General features: G+C 41.8%; 1 protein-coding gene across 2 annotated transcripts in view; it reads left to right on the top strand.

Annotated features, from left to right (window-relative positions):
- LOC121540413 (DENN domain-containing protein 1B) overlaps positions 1-25,429 on the top strand; it is a 174,256-nt gene that overhangs the window by 55,190 nt on the left and 93,637 nt on the right. For both annotated transcript variants that reach the window (XM_041849264.2, XM_041849263.2), the window contains exons 4-5: positions 7,140-7,189; positions 8,247-8,366. In XM_041849264.2, the coding sequence (XP_041705198.1) occupies positions 7,140-7,189; positions 8,247-8,366 (170 nt within the window). The remainder of the gene's footprint in view (positions 1-7,139; positions 7,190-8,246; positions 8,367-25,429) is intronic.

Raw genomic sequence — 25,429 nt, 5'->3', positions numbered from 1 at the left:
CTGGACAGCACCCTGTCATTCTCTGCAAACATGACTCGCTCCTGCAGGTTCATGCTCCTCCACACACTCCACTAGACCCTGGTGCTTGCCTACGGAGCAGCAAGGGGAACTCCCTTCAGGCTACGGTAGACTCCGTGTAGCTCAGTTGGTAGAGCATGGCGCTTGCAACGCCAGGGTTCTGGGTTCGATTCCCATGGGGGGCCAGTATGAAAATGTATGCACTCACTAACTGTAAGTCGCTCTGGATAAGAGCGTCTACTAAATGACTAAAATGTAAAATGTCAAACCCTACATGTCACCTCAATGGTGGAACAAGCTACCCCCTAAAGTCAGGACAGCGAGCGGAGTCCCTGCCCATCTTTCGAAATGTCTGATACCCTACCTCTTTGAAGAGTATCTTAAATAACTCTCACGGATGCCGAGCAGTTACCATACCAGGCGGTGATGCAACCAGTCAGGATGCTCTCAATGGTGCAGCTGTAAAACCTTTTGAGGATTTGAGGACCCATGCCAAATCTTTTCAGTCTCCTGAGGGACCATGATAGTTTGTTGGTGATGTGGACACCAAGGAACTTGAAGCTCTCGACCTGCTGCACTTTAGCCCCGTCGATGTGAATGGGGGTGTGCTCAGCCCTCCTTTTCCTTGTCTTGCTCACGTTGAGGGAGAAGTTGTTGTCCTGGTACCACACTGCCAGGTCTCTGACTGCCTTCCTATAGGCTGTCTCATCGTTGTCGGTGATAAGGCCTACCACCGTTGTGTCGTCGGCAAACTTAATGATGGTGTTGGAGTTGGAGTTGTGCTTGGCCATGCAGTCGTGGGTGAACAGAGACTACAGGAGGGGACTAAGCACGCACCTGAGGGACCCCTATGTTGAGGATCAGCGTGGCAGATGTGTTGTTGCCTACCTTTACCACCTGGGTGTAGCTCGTCAAGAAGTCCAGGATCCAGTTGCTCAGGGAGGTGTTTAGTCCCAGGGTCCTGAGCTTAGTGATGAGCTTTGCGGTCACTATGGTGTTGAATGCTGAGCTGTAGTCAATGAATAGCATTCTCACGTAGGGGCTCCTCCATGTGGGAAAGGGCAGTGTGGAGTGCAATAGAGATTGAGTCATCTGTGGATCTGTTGGGGAGTTATGCGAATTGGAGTGGTCTAGGTTTTCTGGAATGATGGTGTTGATATGAGCAATGACCAAGCTTTCAAAGCACTTCATGGCTACAGACGTGAGTGCTATGGGTCAGTAGTCATTTAGGCAGGTTACCTTGGCGTTCTTGGTTACAGGGACTATGGTGATCTGCTTGAAACATGTAGGTATTACAGACTAGGTCAGGGAGAGTTTGAAAATATCAGTGAAGACACTTGCCAGTTGGTCAGCGCATGCTCTGAGTACACGTCCTGGTAATCTGTCTGGCCCTGCGGCCTTGTGAATGTTGACCTGTTTATAGGTCTGACTTACATTGGCTACGGAGAGAGTGATCACACAGTCGTCCAGAACATCTAGTGCTCTCATGCATGCTTCAGTGTTGCTTGCCTAGAAGCGCGCATCAAAGTAATTTAGCTCATCTGGTAGGCTTGTGTCACTGGGCAGCTTGCAGCTGTGCTTCCCTTTGTACAGTGCCTTGCAAAAGTATTCATCCCCCTTGGCGTTTTTCCAATTTTGTTTCATTACAACCTGTAATTTAAATGGATTTTTTATTTGGATTTCATGTAATGAACATACACAAAATAGTCAAAATTGGTGAATTGAAATGAAAAAAATATTTTTTTTCAAAAATAAATAACAAATAAATAACGGAAAAGTGTTGCGTGCATATGTATTCACACCCTTTGCTATGAAACCCCTAAATAAGATCTGGTGCAACCAATTACCTTCAGAAGTCATAGAATTAGTTAAATAATGTCCACCTGTGTGCAATCTAAGTGTCACATGATCTGTCATGTGATCTGTTCTGAAAGGCCCCAGAGTCTGCAACACCACAAAGCAAGGGGCACCACCAAGCAAGCGGCACCATGAAGACCTCCAAACATGTCAGAGACAAAGTTGTGGAGAAGTACAGATCAGGGTTGGGTTATAAAAAAATATCAGAAACTTTGAACATCCCACGGAGCACCATTAAATCCATTATTAAAATGTTTTAAGAATATGGCACCACAACAAACCTGCCAAGAGAGGGCCGCTCACCAAAACTCACGGACCAGGCAAGGAGGGCATTAATCAGAGAGGCAACGAAGAGACCAAAGATAACCCTGAAGGAGCTGCAAAGCTCCACAGCGGAGATTGGAGTATCTGTCCATAGGACCAATTTAAGCCGTACACTCCACAGAGCTGAGCTTTACGGAAGAATGGCCAGAGAAAAAGCCATTGTTTAAAGAAAAAAATAAGCAAAGATGTTCGCCAAAATGCATGTGGGAGACTCCCCAAACATATGGAAGTAGGTACTCTGGTCAGATGAGTCTAAAATTGAGCTTTTTGGTCATCAAGGAAAACGCTATGTCTGGCGCAAACCCAACACCTCTCATTACCCCGAGAACACCATCCCCACAGTGATGTTTTTCATCGGCAGGGACTGGGAAACCGGTCAGAATTGAAGGAATGATGGATGGTGCTAAATACAGGGAAATTCTTGAGGGAAACCTGTTTCAGTCTTCCAGAGATTTGAGACTGGGATGGAGGTTCACCTTCCAGCAGGACAATGACCCTAAGCATACTGCTAAAGCAACACTCGAGTGGTTTAAGGGGAAACATTTAAATGTCTTGGAATGGCCTATTCAAAGCCCAGACCTCAATCCAATTGAGAATCTGTGGTATTATTTAAAGATTGCTGTACACCAGCGGAAACCATCCAACTTGAAGGAGCTGGAACAGTTTTGCCTTGAAGAATGGGCAGAAATCCCAGTGGCCAGATGTGCCAAGCTTATAGAGACATACCCCAAGATACTTGCAGCTGTAATTGCTGCAAAAGGTGGCTCTACAAAGTATTGACTTTGGGGGGGTGAATAGTTATGCACGCTCAAGTTTTCAGTTTTTTGTCTTATTTCTTGTTTGTTTCACAATAAAAAATATTTTGCATCTTCAAAGTGGTAGGCATGTTGTGTAAATCAAATGATACAAACCCCCCAAAAATCCATTTTAATTCCAGGTTGTAAGGCAACAAAATAGGAAAAATGCCAATGGGGGTGAATACTTTCGCAAGCCACTATAATCCTTAATAGTTTGCAAGCCCTGGCACATCCAATGAGCATCAGAGCCAGTGTAGTAGGATTCAATCTTATTCCTGTATTGACACTTTGCCTGTTTGATGGTTCGTCGGAGGGCATAGCGTGATTTCTTATAATCGTCTGGATTAGTGTCCCGCTCCTTAAAAGCGGCAGCTCTAGCCTTTAGCTCAGTGCGGATGTTGCCGGTAATCCATGGCTCCTTGTTGGGATATTTACGTACGGTCACTGTGGGGACGACGTCATCGATGCACTTATTGATGAAGCCGGTGACTGATGTGGTATACTCAATGCCATTGGATGAATCCTGGAACATATTCCAGTCTGTGCTAGCAAAACAGTCCTGTAGCTTAGCATCTGCATCATCTGACCACTACAGTATTGAGCGAGTCACTGGTACGTGCTGCTTTAGTTTTTACTTGTAAGCAGGAATCAGGAGGATAGAGTTATGGTCAGATTTGCCAAATGGTGGCCGAGGGAGAGCTTTGTATGCGTCTCTGTGTGTGGAGTAAAGGTGGTCTAGAGTTTTATTTCCTCTGGTTGAACATGTGAAATTAGGTAAAACTGATTAAAGTTTTTCTACTTTAAAGTCCCCGGCCACTAGGAGCACCACTTCTGGATGAGCATTTTCTTGTTTGCTTATGGTCTTATACAGCTCGTTGATAAACAGCTACGAAAAAAATATATAAACTCTCTTGGTAAATAATGTGGTCTACAGCTTATCATGAGGTACTCTAACTAAGGAGAGCAAAACCTCAAGTCAAAAGCACTAGCTTTTGTTGACAAATTGACACCTACCACTACCCCTCGTCTTACCGGAGGTAGCTGGTCTGTCTTGCCGATGCACGGCAAACCCAGCCAACTGTATATTATTCATGTCGATGAAGCATAAGATATTATAGTTTTTAATGTCCCGTTGGTAGGACAGATGGTAGAGGCGTGTTACCCACTCGCCAACGAATTCTCACAAGGCACCCTGACCTGCGTCCCCTGTATCGGCGTCTTCTCTTTATGCGAATGACGGGGATATGGGCCTGGTCGGGTATCTGGAGTAAATCATTTGCGTCCGACTCGTTAAAGAAAAAATCTTTGTCCAGTTCGAGGTGAGTAATCGCTGTTCTGATATCCAGAAGCTCTTTTCGGTCATAAAAGACAGTGGCAGAACATTATGTACAAAATAAGTTACAAACAATGCGAAAAAACACACAAAATAGCGCAATTGGTTAGGAGCCCCTAAAATGGCAGCCATCCATTATACAGTACACTTGGGCACCATTATACACTTCGGTGGATGTAGTCTTTGACAACCCCTAGGGCCTTCCTCTGACACCGCCTGGCATTGAGGTCCTGGATGGCAGGGAGCTCGGCCCCAGTGATGCACTGGGCCGTATGCACCATCCTCTGCAGTCCCCTGCGGTCGGATGCCAAGCAGTCGCCACACCAAACGGTGACGCAGCCAGTCAAGATGCTCTCACTGGTGCTGCTGTAGAGCTTTTTGAGGATTTGAGGGCCCATGCCAAATCCCCTCAGCCTCCTGAGGGGGAAGAGGCGTTGTCGTGCCCTCTTTATGACTTGGTTGGTGTGTTTGGACCATGATAGGTCCTTAGTGATGTGGACAACGAGGAACTTGAAGCTCGCGACCCGCTGCAATGCAGCCCCGTACTTGATACGATTGTGATGTGTTGTTGACTCACCTAGCTATCTTAAGATGAATGCACCAATTGGAAGTCACTCTGGATAAGAGCGTCTGCTAAATTACTAAAATGTAAAATGTTATAGACAGTGGTCCACTCCACAGTACTCAGTGGGTTCCCTCTCCCAACACTGAGCTGGGTTTATGGGGCTATCAGCCCCAGCCTGTTTAGAAGGATCTGCCCTCAGAGAGCTGTTGGTGATCCGTCCATTGGTGGTCCATAGACAACAAAATAAAGTGGGCTCCATGGGGAAGAACAGGCTGAGGCAGAGACAGGCCAGTGTGGAAGGGAAGACCTGCCTGCTGGAGCTATGTTGGGAAGGGATGTGACGGCTATGCATATGCAGAAGCAGAGGCAGGCCCTGTACTGTGCTGTAGTTAGCTGTGATGCCAGACCTCATCTAGGGGAGGAGAGAGTGTGCTGTCTCACTGAGTGATACCCCTGTCTCTACCTCCGATAAATAATGCAGCCTATACACACACACACACACACACGCGTGCACACAAGCACATGCCTTCAGAGCTGCAAATGTGTTAGCTGTTTTATATTCTTTTGTCTTGGGAAAACGGTTAGCAAGGGGGAGGAGAGGAAATAGTGTACAACGGAATAACAACAACAACAGTGGCAACATTGGTTCCCCTCCAGTCTGCCACTCCTGTAGAGAGATCCCTCTGGTATACTGGAGGCCGTACACATCACCTGGAAGAATGGAGGAGGGAGGCAGGGAGGGAAAGGGTAGGGGGGGGGATATGGAGAGAGAGAGAGAGGGAGATGTTGGAGAGGAAAGAGAGGGAGACAGAGGGAGAGAGATGCTTGTTGGAGAAGGAAGGGAGATAGAGATTCTTGACGTTTGTGCGCCTTCCGGAAGGGAAGAGGGTTGGTGTTGGAATGTTGTGTACATTGAGAGAGATGGCCATCTATTTGTCTGTATATAGGCCTATAACACACACACACACACACACACACACACACACTTTTGTTGTATCTGTGGTCTTGTCAGTCTCCATGGCTCAGGGACTGTCACTTTTCCTGTCAACACATGTGGGCGGGGCAATGACAGTTCCGGAATCTGGCAACCCATATGTTTTTATTTGTAGAGAGATGGGGTATGTGTGTGTTTGTGTGACATATGTACATCACTAAGCTAGGCTGTCTGAAACATATTGGTGTGCCTACATGGCGGTTAATAATAGTAGTCCATACGGCGGTGGCGACTCAGACATGTGTGACAGTTTTATAGCCACACAGCCTTCCTACACACTGATACGCAAGACATATGCAAGACACACACACACACACTACCCCCACCCTCATATCTCTGTGTTCCTTGTTGCCTTTGGTTATGGTGGCAGGCAGCTTTGTCTTGTGATCGGGGGGGATCAGTGGTTGTTCCCCATGGCTAGGCTGCTGTACTAGACAGACACACAGACCCAGGACCAACCTCAGACAGACAGACAGAAGTGGTGGCTGGCTCAGCTAACCCATATGGTGCTCAGCTCTGCTCCAGTCCCCCAATTACTTGCCCCCCCACAGGGAGGTTTTTGGAGGTAAAGCCCTTAAGGCTCTACCTCCCCCCTGCCCGTTCCGTACCCCAGAGCTGCTTAGCCTATTGTCACAGCAATCTGCCACCACCTATAGGTCTCTCTCTCTCTTCTCTCCTCCATCCCTCTATCCCTGCCTCCCTCCCTAACTCCCGCCCTCCCTCCCTCTTTCACCGACATCACCCCTGATAATCGATGTACTGTAGGTAATCGTAGCTAATTATTTAAGCTGCGGGTCTGGACCTATAGAAAGGAAAACCTTTTCCCTGATTCTCTCAACTGAAACACTTATCAGCTCTGGGGATTTAGTCGTGTCTGTTGTATTTAGGTTATTTAGCCTAATTGAATTATTTAATTAGATTATTTTATTCATATCACTATCAGACTTTGAATTAGTCTTTGTTCAACAAGTAATTTGATTAGGCTAAACTTACAGGGTTGTGTATGAACACAAAAATACATTAATTTATTAATAATAAACGTTATATAAGTAGTGTTCTTACTATTAATACATTGAGTATTCCATAGTTTTTAAACATGTATAAGTAGCATTATAAGAGCATTATCTAAAGCATCTGTAATGGCTTGTTACTGAAGTGTGACAATGTTGTTTTTGTAATTGGTTTGTTGTTTGTGTTGTTTACGTTATGTTAGTGTTGTCTAATCAGTGGTTGTGTTATTCTGGTTCTCAGGAGGTTCTCCGGACGATACCCAAGTTCTGCTTCCCCTTCGATGTGGAGAGGTAGGAGTAGGATTCCTTCCCCCTGCTCCCCTGTTAATAGTCCTGTACTCTACCAACACGGACACACCCACACACCCCCACACTAATATGTTTTAGTAACAGGAGAGATGTGTGTGTATACCGTGGAGCTACGGCGTGTGGAGTCTGTCTGTTAACAGCTGGTGGTGTAGTTGAAGCCAAAAGCCTCTCTTAGTCACCTAAACACCAAGCCAGTCTGCTCCTTGCTCCCTGCCCAACCCATGCCAAGCCATTTGATCTCACTCCCACCACAGTGTGGGTGTGCCATTTTGTGTGTATGTGCCCTGAGTGTGCTTTTGTATGCATTTGTGTCTGTGTGCATATGTGTATGTCTCGCTTGTATCATGTGTTTATCGATGACTGAATAACTATATCTTTAGAGTTGGTACCAGTCTGATTTGAAAAGCAGCCCTCTGTAGAGGATTCTGCTCTTATTTTGCAGCCTGGAAAATGACATGTGAAAAGTGCTGTTGTATAGGTGGGGGTTGGGATAGCCTGAGCTGTGCTGTGCTGTTCTCCACACAAGCTTTACTGCTGCCATCTACTGATGAAACTTCATAAGAAATACACATACCCAACTCACAGACACTCAACAGTCCGGGACTGTAGCCAGAATCATATAGAAAAGTTTAGAAGTTAACTTGGCCTTCTATCCAGGGTGAGGTTGAGAGACTTAGACTTAGGGTTAGGTGAGTAGTTACTTTTCACATTTTAAAAACTGTATCTTTATAATAATGTTATAAAACGTTTGTCATTGCTGTCCTCTGCGGTGATAATGTCGTAATAAGGAGTTTCTTATTTTCTATTTAACTGAAACCATTACATTACTTTCACTGATCTGATTGTCATGATTCCCTGGCCTGAAACTCTTGATGAATGTCCCATGTGTGCTTGTGAAGTAATGATTCGTTTTTTCTGTTCCGTAGGTGACTGTGTGGTAATTCTGTATTTCTTGAGGTAATTGGTTGTGTGTTAATGGTGTGTTCTCTCTGTCCCCTACGTGTATGTGCGTGTGCGTTTGTGTGGTGACTGTTCCCAGGGTTTCCCAGAGTCAGGTGGGTCAGAACTTTACCTTTGTGCTGACGAACATCGAGAGCAAGCAGAGGTTTGGCTTCTGCAGACTCACCTCCGGCTGCCGTGGCTGCATCTGTCTGCTCAGGTACGACACACCCCCACACACGCATTTAGTAGACTCTTTTATCTCGAGCGACTTACAAAATAGTACATTTTAAGTAAGGTAGCTTATTCTTTAGCACCCTCAAACTCAACTCTGACCTCGAAGCCAGTTCCACTGCGTTTTTTCATTGTTCCCCTCTAATCAGTGACTTATTTGAACCTGGGACACCAGGTGTGTGCAATTAATTATCAGGTAGAACAGAAAACCAGCAGGCTCCGGGCCTCATAGGGTAAGAGTTGGATACCCCTGCAGTTTAGCTATTGACCGATTGCATCAATCATTTAGTCAATCATGTTTTTTTATTTATATGACTTTTTTAAAAAAATGAATTTACACTTTTACAAAATGATTTTATCACAATTACTTTCTTCATGAGGAAAGAAATCTATATTATTGACATGTTAATTATTCATAAATATTAACTGTTTGTAATATCCTCACGTCAGTCATATGCAGATTATATTTCTTAATTGATTGTAGAGAGAGTGGGGTTCTCTTTGGAAGCAATATGAATCAGTGTTACTCTCTTCAATTTCTTCATGCCAGTTATAGAAAAATAATAAACTCCTGAATTCCATATTAGTTTGGTCCCTATAATGTTAGTAATTTAGTTCATTTATTTAACCCGTAGTCAATTAAGAACAACCTATCATTTACAATGACAACTTTGAATAATTATTTTTGCAATAGATTGTAATTTCAACTCCCTCTCGAGATAATTTTTAGCACAGCCTGGATTTATCTAAAATATGTGATCTTTTATTATTAATGCACAGAAAGATATTTTAGTAAAAATACTTCTTTAAAAAAATATATATTAATTTAATAGGGCCTTAGAAACTTAACCACATTTTATATTAACAATTTATATAACAAACATTTCATTATTAAATCAATATAGTTGAACAAACCACAAAAGTAATGGGAATTTGCACAGTCCAAAAACAATAATGAAAAAATGCTATAGAAAAAAAGAATAGAATAATCTTCTAAATTCTCATATGCTAAACTAAATGCAGTAATTGCCTAAGTGTCGTGAGGTAGTGTGTGTTGTGTGGATATTGACTGGCAGTCGCAGGGTTTATCTTGTTCTTGATGAGCTGCTGTCAAGATGAGCTGCCCCCCACCTCCACCCTCCACACACACCCGCCCACCCCGGCCAACCATCACCATGCCCTTTGTTTTTCTTTTTTTGTATTTCTCCTCGTTATTCGGCTACAGGCACAGAAGCACGGCGAAGGAAGCCGCTTTGCCCATAATTATGCATGAAGCCTCGCTGCCAATTAGCAGAGACTCCCCTGTCCCCCTCTCTGAGTCCCACATGCTAATTCATTTGACATATGATGTATAAAATTCATTATGCATTCTGAACAGTTTGCATGGCTTGCTTCATTCATAATAAGAAATGTATAGAATGTTTTTTTTAAATCTTCTGTGAGTGTGTTTTAGAGACTTCAGTTTGTTTTTGCTGCCTGCTTTTTTGCCTCTTAAATAGACCCACTGTTTGGCGAAAAAGATTAGTGAAAATATTTTAAATCATGATTACAAAGACATGCATATTTTAGATATCTCATGGTTTAGATATTTGAAATATGTACAAATAGAATGTTTGCGTCAGTGGCAGAGAGGGCAGACTTCGTTCCAAGTTTATTTGTTTTTTTCCGTTTTCTTATTTTATTTTGACATATTAGTTATACAAAGTAGGATGAAGATAAAAAATTGGCCCAGTTTGCTTTAATTTAGAAATGCAGAAATGGAAAGAAGTTGGGAATTCTTAGATAAGCAATCCAAGTTGTGATCATATTGAATAATCCTTTTAAATATATGTTGTGATCATATGAGACAGATACATTGCCTTTACAAAGTATTCACACCCCTTGATTTATAAATATAGATTTTTTTGTTACTGGCCTAAGCACAATACCCCATAATGTCAACGTTTTTTTTATTCATTAAAAATGAAAAGCTGTAATGTCTTGAGTCAATAAGTATTCAAAGTAAACATTTGCTTAGAAAGTCACATAATAAGTTGCATGGACTCTGTGTGCAATAATAGTGTTTAACATGATTTTTTAATTGACTACCTCATCTCTTTACCCCACACATATAATTATCTGTAAGGTCCCTCAGTCGAGCAGTGAATTTCAAACACCGATTCAACCACAAAGACCCAGGAGGTTTTCCAATGCCTCACAAAGAAGGGCACCTATTGGTAGATGGGTAAAAAAACAAAAAAGCGGACATTGAATATCCCTTTGAGCATGGTGAAGTTATTAAACTTTGGATGGTGTATCAATATACCCAGTCACTACAAAGATACAGGTGTCCTTCCTAACTCAGTTGCTGGAGAGGAAGGAAACCACTCAGGGATTTCACCACGAGGACAATGGTGACTTTAAAACAGTTACAGAGTTTAATGGCTGTGATAGGCAAAAACTGAAGATGGATCAACAATATTGTAGTTATCCACAATACTAACCTTATTGACAGAATGAAAAGAAGGAAGCCTGTACATAATAAAAATATTCCTAAACATGCATCCTGTTTGCATTAAGGCACTAAAGTAAAATTGCTAAAAATGTGGCAAAGAAATTAACTTTATGTTCAAATCCAACACAGCACATCATTGAGTACCACTCTTCATATTTTCTATCATGGTGGTTACTGCATCATGTTATGGGTATGCTTGTCATCGGCAAGTACTAGGGAGTTTTTTAAGATAAAAATAAACGGAAAAGAGCTAAGCACAGGCAAAATCCTAGAGGAAAACCTAGGTTAGTCTTCTTTCCAACAGACACTATGAGACAAATTCACCTTTCAGCAGGACAGTTACCTAAAACACAAGGCCAAATATTCACTGCAGTTTCTTACCAAGATGACATTGAATGTTCCTGAGTGGCCTAGTTACAGTTTTGACTTAAATCTGCTTGAAAATCTATGGCAAGACTTGGAAATGGCTGTCTAACAATGATCAACAGCCAACTTAACAGAGCTCAAAGAATGTAAAAAATAATATTGTGCAAATATTGTACAATCCAGGTGTGCAAAGCTCTTAGAGACTTACCCAGAAAGACATGGCTGTAATCGCTGCCAAAGATGATTCTAACATGTATTGACTCAGTGGGTTGAATACTTATCTAATGAAGATATATTAGTGTTTTATTTTTCATATACTGTATATACAGTACATTCGGAAAGTATTCAGACCCAATGACGTTTTCCACATTTTGTTACGTTACAGCCTTATTCTAAAATGGGTTAAATAACAACATTTCCTCATAAATCTACACACAATACTCCATAATGACAAAACGAAAAAAGGTTTTGAGAAACTTTTGCTAATGTATTAAATATAAAAAACAGAAATACCTTAAGTATTCAAACCCCTTGTTATTTGACTCGAAATTGAGCTCAGGTGCAACCTGTTTCCATTGATCATCCTTGAGATGTTTCTACAACTTGATTGGAGTCCACCTGTGGTAAATTCAATTGGTTGGACATGATTTGGAAAGGCACACACCTGTCTATATAAGGTCTCATAGTTGAAAGTGCATGTCAGAGCAAAAACCAAAGGAATTGTCCGTAGAGCTCCGAGACAGGATTGTGTCGAGGCACAGATCTGGGGAAGAGTTCCAAAAAATGTCTGCAGCATTGAAGGTCCCAAAGAACACAGTGGCTTCCATCATTCTTAAATGGAAGAAGTTTGGAACCACCAAGACTCTTTCTAGAGCTCGCCGCCCGGCCAAACTGAGCAATTGGGGGAGAAGGGCCTTGGTCAGGGAGGTGACCAAGATCCCGATGGTCACTCTGACAGAGCTCCAGAGTTCCTCTGTGGAGATGGGAGGTCCTTCCAGAAGGACAACCATCTCTGGAGCACTCCACCAATCAGGCTTTTATTGTAAAGTAGCAAGACGGAAGCCACTCCTCAGTAAAAGGCACATGACAGCCCACTTGGAGTTTGCCAAAAGGCGCCTAAAGACTCTGGCCATGAGAAACAAGATTCTCTGGTCTGATGAAACCAAGATTGAACTCTTTGGCCTGAATGCCAAACGTCACGTCTGGAGGAAACCTGGCACCATCCCTACAGTGAAGCATGGTGGTGGCAGCATCATGCTGTGGGGATGTTTTTCAGTGGCAGGGACTGGGAGGCTAGTCAGGATCGAGGGAAAGATTAAAGTCGCAAAGTACAGAGAGATCCTTGATGAAAACCTGCTCCAGAGCCCTCAGGACCTCAGACTGGGGTGAAGGTTCACCTTCCAACAGGACAATAACCCTAAGCACACAGCCAAGACAACGCAGGAGGGGCTTTGGGACAAGTCTCTGAATGTCCTTGAGTGGCCCAGCCCGAGCCCGGACTTGAATCCGATTGAACATCTCTGGAGAGACCTGAAAATAGCTGTGCAGCGATGCTCCCCATCCAACCTGACCGAGCTTGAAAATAATGGAGAAACTCCCCAAGTACAGATGTGCCAAGCTCATAGCGTCATACCCAAGAAGATTCGAGGCTGTAATCGCTGTCAAAGGTGCTTCAACAAAGTGCTGAGTAAAGGGTCTGAATACTTATGTAAATGTGATATTTCCGTTTTTTGTTTTTAATACATTTGCAAAAATGTTTTTGCTTTGTCATTATGAGGTATTGTGTGAAGTTTGATTAGGGGTAAAAAAACAATATAATCCATTTTAGAATAAGGCTGTAACGTGACAAAATGTGGAAAAAGTGAAGGGGTCTGAATTCTTTCCGAATGCACTGTATGTACAGTCGTGGTCAAAAGTTTTGAAAATGACACAAGTATTGGTTTTCACAAAGTTCGCTGCTTCAGTGTTATGAGATATTTTTGTCAGATGTTACTATGGCATACTGAGGTATAATTACAAGCATTCCATAAGTGTCAAAGGCTTTTATTGAAAATTACATTAAGTTTATGCAAAGAGTCAATATTTGCAGTGTTCTTTTTCAAGACCTCTGCAATCCGCCCTGGCATGCTGTCAATTAACTTCTGGGCCACATCCTGACTGATGGCAGCCCATTCTTGCATAATCAATGCTTGGAGTTTGTCAGAATTTGTGCGTTTTTGTTTGTCCACCCGCCTCTTGAGGATTGACCACAAGTTCTCAATGGGATTAAGGTCTGGGGAGTTTCCTGGCCATGGACCCAAAATGTCGATGTTTTGTTCCCCGAGCCACTTAGTTATCACTTTTGCCTTATGGCAAGGTGCTCCATCAAAAGGCATTGTTCGTCACCAAACTGTTCTTGGATGGTTGGGAGAAGTTGCTCTCGGAGGATGTGTTGGTACCATTCTTTATTAATGGCTGTGTTCTTAGGCAAAATTGTGAGTGAGCCCACTCCCTTGGCTGAGAAGCAACCCCACACATGAATGGTCTCAGGATGCTTTACTGTTGGCATGACACAGGACTGATGGTAGCGCTCACCTTGTCTTCTCCGGACAAGGTGTTTTCCGGATGCCCCAAACAATCGAAAAGGGGATTCATCAGAGAAAATGACTTTACCCCAGTCCTCAGCAGTCCAATCCCTGTACCTTTTGCAGAATATCAGTCTGTCCCTGATGTTTTTCCTAGAGAGAAGTGGCTTCTTTGCTGCCCTTCTTGACACCAGGCCATCCTCCAAAAGTCTTCGTCTCACTGTGCGTGCAGATGCACTCACACCTGCCTGCTGCCATTCCTGAGCAAGCTCTGCACTGGTGGTGCCCCGATCCCGCAGCTGAATCAACTTTAGGAGAAGGTCCTGGCGCTTGCTGGACTTTCTTGGGCGCCCTGACGCCTTCTTCACAACAATTGAAACTCTCTCCTTGAAGTTCTTGATGTTCTGATAAATGGTTGATTTAGGTGCAATCTTACAAGCAGCAAGATCTTTGCCTGTGAAGCCCTTTTTGTGCAAAGCAATGATGACGGCATGTGTTTCCTTGCAGGTAACCATGGTTAACAGAGGAAGAACAATGATTTCAAGCACCACCCTCCTTTTAAAGCTTCCAGTCTGTTATTCTAACTCAATCAGCATGACAGAATGATCTCCAGCCTTGTCCTCGTCAACACTCTCACCTGTGTTAACGAGAGAATCACTGACATGATGGCAGCTGGTCCTTTTGTGGCAGGGCTGAAATGCAGTGGAAATGTTTTTTTTGGGATTAAGTTAATTTTCATGGCAAAGAGGGACTTTGCAATTAATTGCAATTCATCTGATCACTCTTCATGACATTCTGGAGTATATGCAAATTGCCATTATCAAAACTGAGGCAGCAGACTTTTATATATTTTTTTCTCTCGCATATATATATATATACACACATACATACATACATACATACATACATACATACATATCATTTTAAAAAATATATATTTCCCTTTATTACTTTCCAACTCCACCATCCCCTCCTAATTGGAGTAAACTAGTGAACAACAATGCTTAGGCCTCTACTTCATGCTAATACATACTATATATATTTTATGGACACAGTCACTAATTATATTTTGTTTGTTTTTATTCCTGAACTTCCTCCGATCATTTTCATGATGTCCATCTGGTATGCTTCTGTATGCCATATCTTTGTAACTGTGCTCTTTCACAAAAGCTCACAATATATAACCTATATACTTTTTAAGGACACAGCATGTCTTACACTAGTTATCTTGTTGTTATTAGTTGTTGTTATTAGTCCCATCCTTCAGCTCCATTCAACACCACCCATCTATCTCTTAACACCATCCATATTGGATTTCTATTTGCCATATATTTTTCAACTGTACTGTGATGTTTTACAACAGTTCTGAACCTTTCTATTCTCATTGTTTCTACAGTCTGTGAATTGAAAATAAACATCTTTGCTAAAAGTAGTATTATATTATTGATCGATTGACTATGACTTTTCAGATCACCTAGTAGTGCTATCTGCAGGGTCAGCTCCATGCAAATATTGCAATCCTTCAGCCATTCCTGGACCTGTGTCCAGAAACAAGCTACAAATGGACAGTACCAAAACAAATGATCTAATGATTCTGTCTCTTCACAGCCAAATCTGCAGAGCTGGGAAGATTGTATCCCCCATACAAATAACATTCTATTGGTTGCAATAATTGTATATAATAATTTAAATTGAAAAATTCAAAGTTTTGAATCCGGCGTTGTTTTGCGTATCCGTTCATAAACACTATGCCATGGAATCGGTACGTCAAAAATCTCTTCCCAACTATTTTGCAATCTATATGGGACGTCTGTCAATCCTTTGGTCCTTAAATGAAACTGGTATACTTTTTTATTTATCACAGTTTTCTTTAACCAATTATTGTCTTTAATGCAAGGCAGACGGACAAGTTCCTTACTTTTTCCCCCTTCCAATTTCCTCTTCCATTTTTGCGGTAATGCTGCAATTAGTTTGTTGTAATTTTGGGTAGAGCAGACATTTCCATATTTTAATATTTTTGTTAGCTGCATGTACGACAACTCCACCAGTCCTACCTATGATATCATAGTATTACTTTCTTAGGTACAGTATACATACAGTGAGGGAAAAAAGTATTTGATCCCCTGCTGATTTTGTACGTTTGCCCACTGACAAAGACATGATAATTTTAATGGTAGGTTTATTTGAACAGTGAGAGACAGAATAACAACAAAAAAATCCAGAAAAATGCATGTCAAAAATGTTATTAATTGATTTGCATTTTAATGAGGGAAATAAGTATTTGACCCCTCTGCAAAACATTACTTAGTACTTGGTGGCAAAACCCTTGTTGGCAATCACAGAGGTCAGATGTTTCTTGTAGTTGGCCACCAGGTTTGCACACATCTCAGGAGGGATTTTGTCCCACTCCTCTTTGCAGATCTTCTCCAAGTCATTAAGGTTTCGAGGCTGACGTTTGGCAACTCGAACCTTCAGCTCCCTCCACAGATTTTCTATGGGATTAAGGTCTGGAGACTGGCTAGGCCACTCCAGGACCTTAATGTGCTTCTTCTTGAGCCACTCCTTTGTTGCCTTGGCCGTGTGTTTTGGGTCATTGTCATGCTGGAATACCCATCTACGACCCATTTTCAATGCCCTAGCTGAGGGAAGGTTCTCACCCAAGATTTGACGGTACATGGCCCCGTCCATCGTCCCTTTGATGCGGTGAAGTTGTACTGTCCCCTTAGCAGAAAAACACCCCCAAAGCATAATGTTTCCACCTCCATGTTTGATGGTGGGGATGGTGATCTTGGGGTCATAGGCAGCATTCCTCCTCCTCCAAATACGGCAAGTTGAGTTGCCAAAGAGCTCGATGTTGGTCTCATCTGACTACAACACTTTCACCCAGTTCTCATCTGAATCATTCAGATGTTCATTGGCAAACTTCAGACAGGCCTGTGTATGTGCTTTCTTGAGCAGGGGGACCTTGCGGGCGCTGCAGGAGTTCAGTCCTTCACGGCGTAGTGTGTTACCAATTGTTTTCTTGGTGACAATGGGCCCAGCTGCCTTGAGATCATTGACAAGATCCTCCCGTGTAGTCCTGGGCTGATTCCTCACCGTTCTCATGATCCTTGCATCTCCACGAGGTGAGATCTTGCATGGAGCCCCAGGCCGAGGGAGATTGACAGTTATTTTGTGTTTCTTCCATTTGCAAATAATCGCACCAACTGTTGTCACCTTCTCACCAAGCTGCTTGGCGATGGTCTTGTAGCCCATTCCAGCCTTGTGTAGGTCTACAATCTTGTCCCTGACATCCTTGGAGAGCTCTTTGGTCTTGGCCATGGTGGAGAGTTTGGAATCTGATTGATTGATTGCTTCTGTGGACAGGTGTCTTTTATACAGGTAACAAACTGAGATTAAGAGCACTCCCTTTAAGAGTGTGCTCCTAATCTCAGCTCGTTACCTGTTTAAAAGACACCTTGGAGCCAGATATCTTTCTGATTGAGAGGGGGTAAAATACTTATTTCCCTCATTAAAATGCATATAAATTTATAACATTTTTGACATGCGTTTTTCAGGATTTTTTTGTTGTTATTCTGTCTCTCACTGTTCAAATAAACCTACCATTAAAATTATAGACTGATAATTTCTTTGTCAGTGGGCAAACGTACAAAATCAGCAGGGGATCAAATACTTTTTTCCCTCACTGTAGCTATACCATGGTATTTGCAATGTTACTAAATAACCCTCCAATTGTTCTCCACTAATTCCCCCTCTAAAACCCCTCCCCATCCCAAGTTGGGCCATCATCCCAGTGATCAGCATACCACCCCTGTCCCTCTGCATCCCTATGCCCCCGAGGGGCCAGGACCCATCCATCGAAAACATCACATAGTGCCACCCACAAAACAGAAGCAGGTCAACCGCCAAAAGCATTTCCAATGCTCTCACCTCAATATATTTATATAGCTATTTAAAAAATATATATTCAAATATCTTATTTTCCATCATTATCAATTAATGTGCGTAATAATGTCGCCATTTATGCGTAGGATTTTAACCTATAACCCGAATTGCCATTGTATTACATAACATTTTTAACAAGCAACTACCACTTCAGCAAACAACCACTGCGATCCATCCCACCCCCCCACCCCACCCCCCGCAACAGATGCTGTACACAAACTCACACCCACACCCACACACGCTCACACACTCAACCCCCCCCAGATCAGATGCTCAATGGTTGATACATCCCAGAGCTCAACTCAAGAAAGGACCTGATTTACGAATGCATATACATTTATAGCCGTTTGAGAAAGCATGCAAGATTGAGCAAAAGGGAACAACAATGTGAGATTTGATTAATCTATGTTAAGTCCTAGGTGATGGAGATCAGATCCACCCTCTTCACCTGAGACACAAACACTCTGGTCCTCCGTTGTAACCATTTTCCCAAGCATCTCCGTGCAGTCATACCTTTGATTATTTTGTGCCACTTGGGCCACAATAGTAAGCCCCCTCTCTGATTGTTCGAGTGTGACCCCCCTCCCCATGGGTTACTGCAGCCAGTGTTGCCAGCACTGCCACTATCTGGGTGGGGGTACCCCACAGGAATCCCCACCGGCTAGGTACAAGGTCGTCAAGGTTCTCATTAGCAGCTTTGAGAATTTCCTTGTATATTATGCTCCCCCATCGGGGGCTCTGGCTTTGTAGGACCAACCCTGCCAGGCAGGCTCAGAATCTTGAGGGGGCGATGCTGCTCAAGTAAGTCTCTGACCGCATTTATTTATCTGTTTAGGCTGCATATAGGCAATTCACAGCAGGTCCATAACACAGATGTGAACTTCTCTTTGGTGTATGGGTCGCTCGGATGGGTGTCCAGCATATAGGGTTGGGGATCGTTCCATCATGATAGGACAATAACAAATAGATTAGATGTATACTATATTTAAAAATGTACAGTGGGGAAAAAAAGTATTTAGTCAGCCACCAATTGTGCAAGTTCTCCCACTTAAAAAGATGAGAGAGGCCTGTAATTTTCATCATAGGTACACGTCAACTATGACAGACAAAATGAGGAAAAAAAATCCAGAAATTCACATGGTAGGATTTTTAATGAATTTATTTGCAAATTATGGTGGAAAATAAGTATTTGGTCAATAACAAAAGTTTCTCAATACTTTGTTATATACCCTTTGTTGGCAATGACACAGGTCAAACGTTTTCTGTAAGTCTTCACAAGGTTTTCACACACTGTTGCTGGTATTTTGGCCCATTCCTCCATGCAGATCTCCTCTAGAGCAGTGATGTTTTGGGGCTGTCGCTGGGCAACACGGACTTTCAACTCCCTCCAAAGATTTTCTATGGGGTTGAGATCTGGAGACTGGCTAGGCCACTCCAGGACCTTGAAATGCTTCTTACGAAGCCACTCCTTCGTTGCCCGGGCGGTGTGTTTGGGATCATTGTCATGCTGAAAGACCCAGCCACGTTTCATCTTCAATGCCCTTGCTGATGGAAGGAGGTTTTAACTCAAAATCTCACGATACATGGCCCCATTCATTCTTTCCTTTACACGGATCAGTCGTCCTGGTCCCTTTGCAGAAAAACAGCCCCAAAGCATGATGTTTCCACCCCCATGCTTCACAGTAGGTATGGTGTTCTTTGGATGCAACTCAGCATTCTTTGTCCTCCAAACATGACGAGTTGAGTTTTTACCAGAAAGTTATATTTTGGTTTCATCTGACCATATGACATTCTCCCAATCCTCTTCTGGATCATCCAAATGCACTCTAGCAAACTTCAGACGGGCCTGGACATGTACTTGCTTAAGCAGGGGGACACGTCTGGCACTGCAGGATTTGAGTCCCTGGCGGCGTAGTGTGTTACTAATGGTAGGCTTTGTTACTTTGGTCCCAGCTCTCTGCAGGTCATTCACTAGGTCCCCCCGTGTGGTTCTGGGATTTTTGCTCACCGTTCTTGTGGTCATTTTGACCCTACGGGGTGAGATCTTGCGTGGCGCCTCAGATCGAGGGAGATTATCAGTGGTCTTGTATGTCTTCCATTTTTCAATAATTGCTCCCACAGTTGATTTCTTCAAACCAAGCTGCTTACCTATTGCAGATTCAGTCTTCCCAGCCTGGTGCAGGTCTACAATTTTGGTTCTGGTGTCCTTTGACAGCTCTTTGGTCTTGGCCATAGTGGAGTTTGGAGTGTGACTGTTTGAGGTTGTGGACAGGTGTCTTTTATACTGATAACAAGTTCAAACAGGTGCCATTAATACAGGTAACGAGTGAAGGACAGAGGAGCCTCTTAAAGAAGAAGTTACAGGTCTGTGAGAGCCAGAAATCTTGCTTGTTTGTAGGTGACCAAATACTTATTTTCCACCATAATTTGCAAATAAATTCATAAAAAATCCTACAATGTGATTTTCTGGATTTTTTTTCCTCATTTTGTCTGTCATAGTTGACGTGTACCTATAATGAAAATTACAGGCCTCTCTCATCTTTTTAAGTGGGAGAACTTGCACAATTGGTGGCTGACTAAATACTTTTCCCCCCCACTGTATATCCCTCATCTACACAAAATTGAAAGCTCCCTCTCACAACCCCTGCTCATAGACACCCGTTGGCTCTGGGATATGCAACCATTTCCCTTCTCACTCACTCAACGGCAGACTTTTCCAAACACAAAAACGCACTCCACATGGCTGATTGCGGAGGATAGGGGCTGAGCGCGCACCAGCATCCCACACCTGCCGTTAGGGGGAAAGGATGCCAGGGAGAACACAGGACCAACCACAACAACCGTCCGCCAAAACAACAATTGCCTGCCAAAAATGCAATGTTCTAATTAGTTGTATTTGAAGATGTATTATTATGCTTGTTATCTTTTCTTGTTATATCGTCTTATCCTTTTATGAAATACTATACATGTTCTTTAATATTACAATCCCTATCATTGCTAGTATTGGGTGTTCCATTATTCGACTCCTCTATTAGAACTTTCAGAATAGCCATGGAGTAATCTTTGTGTCTCGGAACATTTGGTTGTCAATATACAGTTTATCGACAACGAGTGCAACACGTTTCCCTTTTAATCTATTTTCCTTGAAGATTGGATATAGAACTTTGCGCCTTTCTGCAATCTCCCTCGGAAACTGATCATTCATGCCTATTTTCGTGCCAGCGAGTCTTTTACCTAGGCTTTTAACCATTGCTTTATCCTTAAAAAAAGCAAATTTGGCAACGATTGGACGCTCGTATTTCTGTCCTCTTTGTCCGAAACGGTGTACACGTTCGAGTTGGATTTTGTCGACAACCTCGAATGGAATCTGCAGCGCTGTAAGAAGGAAGTCCTTCACAATATTCTCAGTTACTTCTCCCTCTTTTTCCTGAATACCGTAAGTACTAGATTTTCTCTCATCGATCTAGTTTGGATGTCTAGTAAGGCTTCTCTCAGAAGGTTGTTCTCCTCTTTATGTTCCCTAACGTCCGTTTCCATCTTAATGACTGTCACTTTACATTTTTTGGTTTCTTTCTCCATTATCGCTGCTTTTTCGTCACTCATTTCAAGACTAGCTTTCAACTCCTTTACATCCTTACTGACCAGCTCTAGTATGCCCAGTTTGTCATTTATTGACTTCAACAGGTCGCTTTCCACACTTACCAGACCCAGTGGTGAAAAGCATAAATCATTTGTATCAGTCGAGTCGCGTTTTCTCTTGGGGATTGGTTCTCCTCGTTTATCTTCCGCCATGTTTGGGTGTTGCGTGTTGTTGTAATATTTGTCGATATATTTCTCTAGCCTTATGATTTGTTTTGTGTTATTATCCACATAGAATTTTATTAACTGCGAATATATGAAATGCTAATATTTAGTCTAACTTACTGATTTTGAATATAATGTTTTTATCTTGAGGTGATTTGTACCGCTGTCTATTCAATACGCCATCTTGTCTACGCGCCTATCAGAGGCAGCAGACTGTGAAAATTAGTATTTGTCATTCTCAAGACTTTTGACCACGACTGTATATGTGTGTGTGTGTATATATATATATGTATGTGTGTGTGTATATATATATATATATATATATATATATATATATATATATATATATATATATATATATATATATATATATATATATATATATATATACACACACACACACACACACACACACACACACACACACACACACACACACACACACACACACACACACAGTTGAAGTCGGAAGTTTACATACACCTTAGCCAAATACATTTAAACTCAGTTTTTCACAATTCCTGACATTTAATCCTAGTAATAATTCCCTGTCTTAGGTCAGTTAGGATCATCACTTTATTTAAGAATATGAAATGTCAGAATAATAGTAGAGAGAATGATTTAATTCAGGTTTTATTTATTTTATCACTTTCCCAGTGGGTCAGAAGTTGACATACACTCAATTAGTATTTGGTAGCATTGCCTTTAAATTGTTTAACTTGGGTCAAACGTTTCGGGTAGCCTTCCCACAATAAGTTGGGTGAATTTTGGCCCATTCCTCCTGACAGAGCTGGGGTAACTGAGTCAGGTTTGTAGGCCTCCTTGCTCGCACACGCCTTTTCAGTTCTGCCCACACATTTTCTATAGGATTGAGGTCAGGGCTTTGTGATGGCCACTCCAATACCTCGACTTTGTTGTCCTTAAGCCATTTTGCCACAACTTTGGAAGTATGCTTGGGGTCATTGTCCATTTGGAAGACCCATTTGCGACCAAGCTTTAACTTCCTGACTGATGTCTTGAGATGTTGCTTCAATATATCCACATAATTTTCCTTCCTCATGATGACTTGTGAAGTGCACAAGTCCTTCCTGCAGCAAAGCACCCCCACAGCATGATGCTTCCACCCCTGTGCTTCACTGTTGTAATGGTGTTCTTCGGCTTGCAAGCATACCCTTTTTTTCTCCAAACATAACAATGGCCATAAAGTTCTATTTTTGTTTCATCAGACCAGAGGACATTTCTCCAAAAAGTACGATCTTTGTCCCCATGTGCAGTTGCAAACCGTAGTCTGGCTTTTTTATGGCGGTTTTGGAGCAGTGGCTTCTTCATTGCTGAGCGGCCTTTCAGGTTATGTCGATAAAGGACTCGTTTTACTGTGGATATAGATACTTTTGTACCTGTTTCCTCCAGCATCTTCAGAAGGTCCTTTGCTGTTGTTCTGTGATTGATTTGCACTTTTCGCACCAAATACATTCATCTCTAGTAGACAGAACGCATCTCCTTCCTGAGCGGTATGATGGCTGCGTGGTCCCATGGTGTTTATACTTGCATACTATTGTTTGTACTGATGAATGTGGTACCTTCAGGCGTTTAGAAATTGCTCCCAAGGATGAACCAGACTTGTGGAGGTCTACAATTTTCTTTCCTAAGGTCTTGGCTGATTTCTTTTGATTTTCCCATGATGTCAAGCAAAGAGGCACTGAGTTTGAAGGTAGACCTTGAAATACATCCACAGGTGCACCTCCAATTGACTAAAATGATGTCAATTAGCCTATCAGAAGCTTCTAAAGCCATGACATCATTTTCTGGAATTGTCCAAGCTGTTTAAAGGCACAGTCAACTCAGTGTATGTAAACTTCTGACCCACTGGAATTGTGATACAGTGAATTTTAAGTGAAATAATCTGTCTGTAAACAATTACTCGTGTCATGCACAAAGTAGATGTCCTAACCGACTTGCGAAACCTATAGTTTGTTAACAAGAAATGTGTGGAGTGGTTGAAAAACAAGTTTTAATGACTCCAATCTAAGTGTATGTAAACTTCCAACTTCAACTGTATGTATGTATATATGTGTATATATATATATATATATATATATATATATATATATATATATATATATATCACACACACTATCGGTGAAAGTTTGGACACACCTACTCATTCAAGTGTTTTTCTTTATTTTTACTATTTTTTACATTGTAGAATAATAGTGAAGACTTCGAAACTCTGAAATAACACATATGGAATCATGTAGTAACCAAAAAAGTGTTAAGGAAATCAAAATATATTTTATATTTGAGATTCTTCAAATAGCCACCCTTTGCCTTGATGACAGCTTTGCACACTCTTGGCATTCTCTCAACCAGCTTCATGAGGTAGTCACCTGGAATGCATTTCAATTAACAGGTGTGCCTTGTTAACTTAATTTGTGGAATTTATTTCCTTAATGTGTTTGAGCCAATCAGGTGTGTTGTGACAAGGTAGGGGGGTATACAGAAGATAGCCCTATTTGGTGAATTACCAAGTTCATATTATGGCAAGAACAGCACAAATAAGCAAATTGAAACAACAGTCCATCATTACTTTAAGACATGAAGGTCAGACAATACAGAACATTTCAATAACTTTTAAAGTTTCTTAATCTTTTAAGATCCTTTTTTTTCCCAATTTTTGCCTATAATGACATACCCAAATCTAACTGCCTGTAGCTCAGGACCTGAAGCAAGGATATGCATATTCTTGATACCATTTGAAAGGAAACACTTTGAAGTTTGTGCAAATTTGAAATTAATGTAGGAGAGTATAACACATATCTGGTAAAAGGTCATACAAACCAAAAAACATCAGTTTTCTGTAAAAAAATTGTTGCCTCATATTTGAAATGCAAGAGACAGGCCATATATTAAGATAGTATTCTAGATGTAATTCAGATGTTGTCCACAATATGGCAGCAGTGTGTGTGCAAAGTTTCAGACTGATTCTTTGAAAAGTGAGAAGACAGCGTAATATTTTCCATCAAGACTCCAAGCTGTCCCTTACGAGTTTGTCCAAATGTACCCAAGTGGCCGAATTGGTAAATTGATATATTTTCAAGTACATAACTATAGAGAACATACAAAAATGCTATGGTAATAAAAAAGTAAAGTTTACACACTCCCAGGAATGTCATACATGATGGATTATTAGCTTCCCTACATAAGACACTAACCATCACACATCTAGATGGCCGGCGAGGTGGGTGTGGAGGTAGAGAGAGCCAAGGGGTCAGAATGGAGGATCCAGGTCCTACATTTGAATAGGTGGGGGATGGAGGAGTCTACCGCTAATTAGTATTCTTTTTTAAAAATCAGTTAGAACTCAAATGTACTATTAGGGGGTGGAGCACTGCATCAATACATCAAATACACAATACATATCTATATATATATATAAAGTATGGGGAACAATCACTACACTTAAGCTGGTATAACTTGTATCATTATTATAAGGCTGTGAAAACCATAGCCGAATGGCTTCAGACTGAGCATTTCTCACTGGAAAATGCTGATGACATTGAACATAGCTTAGGGTTAGGGTATTTAATTAATTTCAGACTCTCCTATGCCACTATTCCCAACATCTTATACCCCATAGGTTGTAAATAAACCCTCTTTAAATATGTGGAGCAATAGGCAATAAACAAAACACAGCACGTCACCACCATAACATACACACAGGCTATACAAATCCATTGCATGCCTCAGGTCTATATATTATATATATGTATATATTTCTCAAATCATCTCATACAAATGTGTATACTTGAAGTTCAATTTAGCTTTAACAGTCTTAGTAGGTTTTCCACTGAAGTACGTTTTTGCTTCTCCTGCTAA

The sequence above is a fragment of the Coregonus clupeaformis genome, chromosome 26 (assembly GCF_020615455.1).
Source record: "Coregonus clupeaformis isolate EN_2021a chromosome 26, ASM2061545v1, whole genome shotgun sequence".
Classification (NCBI taxonomy): Eukaryota; Metazoa; Chordata; class Actinopteri; order Salmoniformes; family Salmonidae; genus Coregonus; species Coregonus clupeaformis.
This window is presented reverse-complemented; position numbering and strand designations above follow the sequence as displayed.